At 41.8% G+C, this 7,988-nt stretch overlaps 1 protein-coding gene across 4 annotated transcripts in view; it reads right to left on the bottom strand.

Annotated features, from left to right (window-relative positions):
* Positions 1 to 1,299: 1,299 nt before the first annotated feature.
* The window catches only part of SV2B (synaptic vesicle glycoprotein 2B), a 195,549-nt gene continuing 188,860 nt past the window's right edge, over positions 1,300 to 7,988 (bottom strand). For 3 of the 4 annotated variants that reach the window (XM_017517901.2, XM_017517908.2, XM_017517913.2), the window contains 2 exons: positions 7,079 to 7,238; positions 1,436 to 4,347 (listed from right to left, as the gene is read on the bottom strand). In XM_017517901.2, coding sequence (XP_017373390.1) covers positions 4,164 to 4,347; positions 7,079 to 7,238 — 344 coding nt within the window. In that variant the 3' untranslated portion in view covers positions 1,436 to 4,163. Of the gene's footprint in view, positions 4,348 to 7,078; positions 7,239 to 7,988 lie in introns of all 4 variants that reach the window. The other variant, XM_017517891.2, reaches the window with a different exon arrangement.

The following is a 7,988-nucleotide window of genomic DNA, read 5'->3' as shown; positions in this document are numbered from 1 at the left end:
TAGGTTGTTAGCCAATAGGATTTTAGTTTAGATTGTGAGGTCTGGCTCCAGCCAACGAAGATCAGACACAGCAAAAAGGACGATCCCAAATGCAGAAGGGATAAATTTGTTTTCCATTGTTCATTGTACTCTAATGGCATGATGGCTAGCAAGGGTACCCTTCCTGCAGTCCAGGAAGTAAAAATTGCATTGCTGAAAGATCCTCTGTCTCAGTGCTCATTTTTCTTTGCGGCACCAAGCATCTATTTCCAACCTCTATTTCCAACACAGACTCATATGAGCACTCTATTTGGATACGGTCAAGCTCTAACCGGTCAGTTGCCAAGTCATTATAAACTGACTAATGGGTCCCTTCGCCTGTCACCTGCAGCCTCCTTTTCATGGCTCACAACCTGTGGCCATCCAACATAATCCCAGCTCAGTTAGCACCGACACCTCCTAGAAAACCTCCTAGATGTGGAGGTGGAAACACCTTTCCCGGGGATACTGGGCTTCTCACTCCACGAACTAATGTCCCTCTTGTACTTCTGGCCCCATCTCTTCTTCCATGTAACATTTTCTGTAAAACTGATGAGGTAAAAACCGATCAGGTCTGTAGAAAATGGGCAAGTGCTTCATTTCCCTTACCTGGTTTATAAAAATGAAAAATTGGTACACTTCTCAAAGAAGGAAAAAAAAAGCAGGAGAAACCACATTTGGAAATCCACAGCTGACAAGTAAAGTAGTAACAATCTTTTTACAAACGAAAGGTGGATTTTGTGAATTGTAAGGTCATCGTACTCGCTGATTATGGCCAATTTTATGTCCACCTCGCACACTCACTGTGAGTGGAGTGAGGCAGGAGGCAGAAACTGTAACCAGTTTTTCTATCATGTGTCCCCAGGGCTTGGCACAGGGACTGGCCCACGGTCGGGGCTCAGTAAGGATTTGCTGAATGAATGGATGGATGGATGGATAAACACTAATCTTTTATGTTTAAACTGACCCTTCCATTCATTCTAGTAAAGCCACCATGGGAATAGTCAATGAATGGCCCCAGGGAATAGTGTTTGCCACATTGTCCCATTCCCCAGACTGAAGGCATCCCCAGAATTGTCCTGAGAGCATTGCCTGAGGCCTTGTCCCCCACTTCTGGTGTTACATGTAACCCGAGCCACATCTTGTAACCTTTCGAGGTCCCCATATTGCAAATAAAAAGTGGAAAGAAGTGATTCTTGATGTTTCTCCCAGCTGGTTCAATCAATTTAGGAATACAGAAGAGACCTTAGTGCCTGAAAATAATCTCTAACCCCAGTTCTTAAGGTTTTCTTACAGTTATTTTTATTACTTAGTTTTAATGAACACAAGGTGGCCGGGAACACTGGTTTGGGGGTTACATGTTACATGACCTCAGGCTAATGTACTACAAACTTCACAGACAGGCACACCTCTTTCACTAATTATTTTTAATAAAACAAAAGATCAAAAATCAGCATCAGAAGATGACACAATACAGTTGAGACTATGGGAAGCAACTATTTCCAAGCTGGGCATCATAAAATACATCCTCATGAAATGCAAACAGATTTGCTAAACAAAGGAGAGCCTCGTCCCTTTCACCCTCCACAGCCAACATCAGGAGTCTCCTGGGGTAGAGCATGAAATGAAAAAGAAGTGCATGGCAAGAATGCTGCCCATTATCCCCCAATGACCTGCCATAGGGACTATTTTTAAAGACGCATTTATCTCGGCAGGGGTGACAGCATTTAAAAAGCAGTCAGGTACCTGTGCTAGACAGTGCTTCATGAGAAAAGTCTGCAGAGCTTGGCTGCACCCTTTAAAAAGGCCTGAGTGATGGATGAGATGGGAACTGCCCTTCAATGGTTAGGTGGCTGGTTTAAAGAACTGTAAAGACAATGCAGAAGTGAGAGCTTGGAAACCAAATGGAGTTAACTCCCGAATTATTGCAGCCACCCCAGCACTCCAAACTTAATCCAATTTTAAATTTACAAGATCCATCTTAACTAGACATGCAGGCTCTAACTGTCCTGTAAATTTCTCAAGCGGTAGCTGCTCAATCAATTGTATCATCCCATTAAAGAATAATGTTTTAGATGTGGTAATCCCAGATTCACACAATTCTCTTTTATAAAACTAGCCACTGTATTCATATGGAAGGTAAATTACAGCTGTATTACATCAAGTTTTTCAATATTGACACAGCATTATGTAACTCCTATGAAACATTGAGAGAAAGATTAATACACAGTGGTATATATATTTGGAGGAATCAGGGTGTCAAGTCAGAGTGAATATGTCTTCTCTCCCTGTATAGAAAAAAAAAAGGGAGGGGTGTGAATAAAAAGGTGAGGGTGGGCAGAAGGAGGGTAAACATTTTAACCATTAAAACGGATCTGAAATCGAGGGTTGTAAGGTGGTGTCACATTTACCCTGGCCAACCTGTTACAGGAGGAAAATTACAGAAGGATGTCCCGAAGCTAGCAAAGGACCAAAGCATTTCCCGAAAACTGAGAAAACACTTGAGGCAGCCATTATTAGTCTGCTTTAAACTCTTGGAGATCTCTGACAGGAAAAACGTGGCACTTAGCAGCCGTTGAGAGCACTGCAAATCAACTCAAAGAATTAGTTCCTGCAGGCTGATCTTCATCTGGCCTGGGCAGGCTCGAGTCCACCTCCAGTGGTAGTTGTGCAAAGCTCACTATCCTCTCCATTGTCAGACAGTTCTGATGTTGTTCCTCTTCCACGCAGTCAAGACAGTCTATTGCTGACCTTCATCAGAGTAGTTTGTCCTCAGTTTCTCCCCAATTCACCCCTGTTTATGTTCAAAACTGGATTTCAGGAAAGAGTTCTCTTAAGCACTGAAGAAAAACATATTTGGCATCCACTACACGCTCTAACTCCCACTCCAATGGACTCTGTTTCAAAAGCCCTGGACACATAGCAGAGATTTCTCATGAGACCTGACCATCCTAATGAATATAGATTGCATTTTACCGCAAACAAAAAGGTATTTACACTTAGAAGAACTGTGGCTACGCCTCCCCATCCTTCCTTCAGTCCCCATGTTGTCTGATTCTTGCCTACAAAGAGTACCAGAGGCCACTGAACACATCTCACATTGTTTTTGGGTGAGTGGCAAAGTCAAATGCCAGCTTGGAAGATGGTGAGCTTGAGTTTCACAAGTCATCTACGTAAGAGTGAAAAGTAACTACTCACTCCACCTGCACAAAGAAAAGTGCCCAGATCAAGCGGACTGCACATGAGTTTGTTAAGTGCGTCCTCCCCACAGAGAGCTACATGGCTATAAGAAATTGTGCTTGCATTTCATTTGATCAGACCTCATTTCCTGGGACCTCAAACACCAAGTTCTCCCAAAATATGGCTAAAATGCTGGCAATATTTGCAGATACCAGTTGTGGAAATTAAACCCAAATAAAGTTATATACAAGCTTAGATACAGAATATCTATCTCATTAAGTTTCTTTGAATAGAGCAAAACAGAAACAAATAATCTTCTTAAATGTATCACCTAATTCTCATGGAGAGCCTAAGACACTTAGGGGAAAGTAGATCTCTATAGATGTTGCTCAGATATTTGGCTTTCTATATCAGAGTATCTTCAATGCTACTGTGCCAATTTTCAAGTTGAAAATATGATAGGTGATACTTTTAAATGCAAAAATACATGTATCCTGTGCTTCAAGCCCAATCTTCATATAATGACTCTAATTTCCAGCCAAGTTGATTCGTTCAGTTGTTGGGCTCCAAGGAGCTTTATGGAGGAGGCTGGGTGTTTCTTACCCTCTAATTCCTTTTGAAATGCAAATAAGTCCTTGCACTTCACGTAGAGAAATGATGCTCCTCGCTTAGTGTGTGCACTCATGCACTCACTGGAGAATCCTCTCCCTGCCTTAGTCTGGGAAGACCTGAAGTTAAACACACAGCTCTGTGATTCTAAGGGTGGCTCACGGCACCCCCCAAATCAGTCACCTGAGTTACAAACAAATTGACAGCTGAAGTGGGTCCTAAACTAGGGGTCACAAAATCAACTTCTCCTCCTGTGCTATCCAAGATGTCCTCTGGACAGTGATAGGCAGGAAGTGTGGATGCATTTTAGTGTCCTGGACCAGATTCTTTCCACCTTTCCTTTTCCCATAGGTTGTTCACATCAGGACCTGTTCTCGAGTCTCTGGCAGTCGAAGGGCAATCAGGCCACCCCCAACCAGAGAAGCAGCAGCCAGAAGGATGGGGACCACTTTAGTTATCCCAACAAAAGAAGCAAAGATGGTGTTTCCCAAGATGGCGCCAAATTTGCATAATCCATTGAGAATGCCGAAGGCTGTTGCCCTGCAAAAGAAGAAGAATGGAAATACTTCTGATATTCTGAACCTCATTTGATGAACAGGACTGGGCTCTTTTCCTTATCACAGGGGGAGGAGGGGTGCAAGGGATTTTTTTTTCCCTAAATATGAAAATAACACATTCTCATTGTAGTTCAATTTGTAAATACAGAATAATATAAAGACGCATGATTACCTAATCTCTTCACTGAGAGACACTCACCTCTATTAACATTTTGAAGTATTTTCTTCAAGTGTTTTCCTTTTTTTGTTTTTTTTCAAAGATACCTATTTTAAAATTTTTTACAAGTAGTACATGCTTACTATATATTTTTTGCAACTAATACATGCCTTTACAAGTAGTACATTCTTACTATGTAGCACATGCTTACTATGGAAATCGTGGAAGGATGAAGAAGCATGCAAAGCAGAAAGTTTAGGTGTTCCCCCTTTAACACTCTCAACACTCCTGAAGCAGAGGCTGACAGTTGCCCCAATAGCATTTTTCCAATTGTAGGACTACATTTCCTAGACTCCTTTGCTGCTGAGCATGGCCATGTGACTTAGTTTTGGCCAATGGGATGTAAGTACAAGTGACAGCGGTCCCAAGAAGCTTCCTTAAGAGTTGTCGTGGGTAGGCCTTTTGTTCTATTCCCCTTCATCCTTTTCCTTCCACCCTGCTTCGTGATGGAACACGGATGGTTTCATTCTGGACCATAATGAGTCTATGCAAGGAAAAACAATGAGATAGAAAGAGCCTGCACCACCCACTCTAGACTTTTTCAGGATAGAAAAATGCAGTGCTTAAGCTTTTTAAGGCCACAGTTATTTGAGGTTTGTCTCAGCCACGGCTAAACCTAATCCTAATTATGATCTTTCAATCACACTTCTCAGTGAGAACTATTACTAATCATTTATTCTCTCATGACCCCATCTGTATGCAGAGGCAATATTCCCAAAACTACCTCTCTCAAACTGAAATAAAATGTTTCTCATACCACAAGTTTATTAAGAATGTGGGTATATTTTTGTATTTAAAACTCATTTATTTTTGTCTATAACTGTACCGCACAGTAGCTTTATAATCACCAACCCAGTTCTTTTTGTTTTAGTATTTTTGTTTTCATATTTTCTTGGATCTTTTAACATGTGTACTTTTTTAAATAAACTTTTTTCAAGTTCCCAGAGGGAAAAAAAACGTTGTTGAATTTTGAACCAACTCTTTCATGTTAGGAAAAAACGAAATGAAATGTGACATTTTTGTAAGATTGAATCTTCTTATCCAAAATTAGATATATCTTGTCTCTTAAATATATATGTATATTTATTTATATATATAAAATAATATATACTAATTATATGTTATCAATTATATATTATCATAATAATATATAAATATATAATTTATAAATAGATACATTTTCTGAGACAGGGTCTGTCTCTGCCACCCAGGCTGGTATGCAGTGTTGTGATCCTAGTTCACTGTAACCTTGAACCCCCCAGCCTCTAGCAGTTCTCCCCCTCAGCCTCCTGAGTAGCTAGGACTACAGGCACATGCCACCATGCCTGGCTAATTTTCTAATATTTTTTGTAGAGATGGGGTCTCACTAGATTGCCCAGGCTGATCTTGAACTGGCTTCAAGCAATCCTTTTGCCTCGGCCTCCCAAATCACTGAGTTGGCATATATTTATCTTCTCTTAAATGTCTTCTTTCATACCTCTTAGTAAAGCTTTACGGTTTTCTTCATATGAGTGTTTCACTTGTCAAGTTGATCCCTAATTATTTTATGATGTTTGCTGTTATTAAATGGATTTCAAAAGCATCTTTAACTTTTTTGATATATTTTAAAACCTATACCTAATTTAGTTTTATTACTGACCACTTGACCAAATCGTCTTGTCTCCAGTAGTCCTATTAGTTAATTCTCTTATTGTAGAATCACATCATATTCAAGTCATTCGTCCTCTTGCTATTTTGTGTAAAACTCAGCTGTTCTTTGATTCAGATGAGAGGTTCTTTGGCTCCAAATACGACGTGTCATGCTCTTCCTTTGTTATCTATATCCCAATACCTCTGCTGCCAATTTTGGAAATATTATTCAGGTTTTTTGCAGAATTTCATTTACCCACATTCCTTACCACTTCACATTCCTTTCTGACCATGGGGCCTCTTAACTTTTTTTCTTAAAATTCACAATCCCCCCTCCACAAAGAGAAACAATTACTAAGTAATGGCCTTGGCCCTATGCTTTTAAACAAAGCCTCTTCCTATATGTGACCTGTGCAAAATAAATGTAACCCCTGGACAACCCTGCCACATTCTCTGCAGATTCCCTGGACTTCATGCTGCCTCTTGACCTTTATTTCTCTCTCTGCCCCCACCCCCCCGTGCTATTCCAGTTCTTCACCTTTTCACTTTACCTCCCATTGGCAGGCCTGTTCTCTCTTGTAGATGACATGACACATATGGTGTTGCCAACTTTTCACTCTTATTTCCTTTTCCTGGACATAGTCTGTTCTCATCCTTTGCTTCTTGCCATCCTTCCCACTCTATCAAGCCCTAGCCTGCCAACTTCCAGGTCCATGCCACCCCCTATGCAGGAGAAACTCAATGTAAGAGATGTCTGGTTCAAGGAAGAGCAGAAAGACCACGATGGCCATGCAAGGCATGGGATTTACGGAGCAGGTAGACTCCTGGCCCAAACAAGTCCCCGAGGAAAGCCCGGGGAAGAACGGACCTCTGGTTGGTGGGATACAGCTCCACTGTGATCACATCCAGAGCATTCCAGGCTGCAATGCTTGTCCCACAGAACAGGCACTGCCAGCCGATCATCGCAGACTCGCTGTTGCCAAAAAACAGGAAGAAGCAGCAAACTGCAGAGATGAGCATGGAGCCACCTGCAGAGGGAGATCAAGGGTAAAAAGAAACATGAGGCCTGTGTCTTGCACAAGGCTGTCACCCACATTCTCACCCCATCTCCCATCCTCACTGGTACAGCTGAAGCCAAGGCTGCCTGAAGTATTTTGAGTTCGTCCTCCACACAGAGAGAGCACAGCTGGAACCCTCACAGGGCACCCCAGCCATGGTATTAGTGCCCTCTGCGTGGGTCGGATCACCAGACTTAAGGAGGCTTCTGAAGTCACACTCTAAGGTGCTGCCCAGCTCAGAATAGCTGGGGACAGAGCAGAAAGGGTCATTTGTTGAGAATCTATTATGTACCAGACATTGTTCTAGGTGCTTGAGCTGTATCAGTATTGGCCAAAAAACCAAAACAAAAACCTGTCTTGATTTGAAACCAGGATGTCAAAGAGATCTCTGTCCCTTGTTTATATTGTTCAACGCAGCATTCACAAAAGTCAAACTATGGAGTCAACCTCAGTGGCCATCAACAGATGAGTAGATAAAGAAAATGTGGTTTACATACACAGTGGGATACTATTCAGACTTTAAAAAGAAAGGAACTCTGGCAGGCACAGTGACTTATGCCTATAATCCCAGCACTTCCAGCCAATGTGGGAGGATCACTTGGGGTCAGGAGTTCGAGACCAGCCTGACCAACATGGTGAAACCCTGTCTCCACTAAAAATACAAAAATTAGCCAGACGTGGTGGTGCACGCCTGTAATCCCAGCTACTCAGGAGGCTGAG

The sequence above is a fragment of the Cebus imitator genome, unplaced genomic scaffold (assembly GCF_001604975.1).
Source record: "Cebus imitator isolate Cc_AM_T3 unplaced genomic scaffold, Cebus_imitator-1.0 Scaffold19, whole genome shotgun sequence".
In the NCBI taxonomy this organism is placed as follows: domain Eukaryota; kingdom Metazoa; phylum Chordata; class Mammalia; order Primates; family Cebidae; genus Cebus; species Cebus imitator.
The sequence above is the reverse complement of the archived record's forward strand: the minus strand, read 5'-3'. Positions and strand labels throughout refer to the sequence as shown.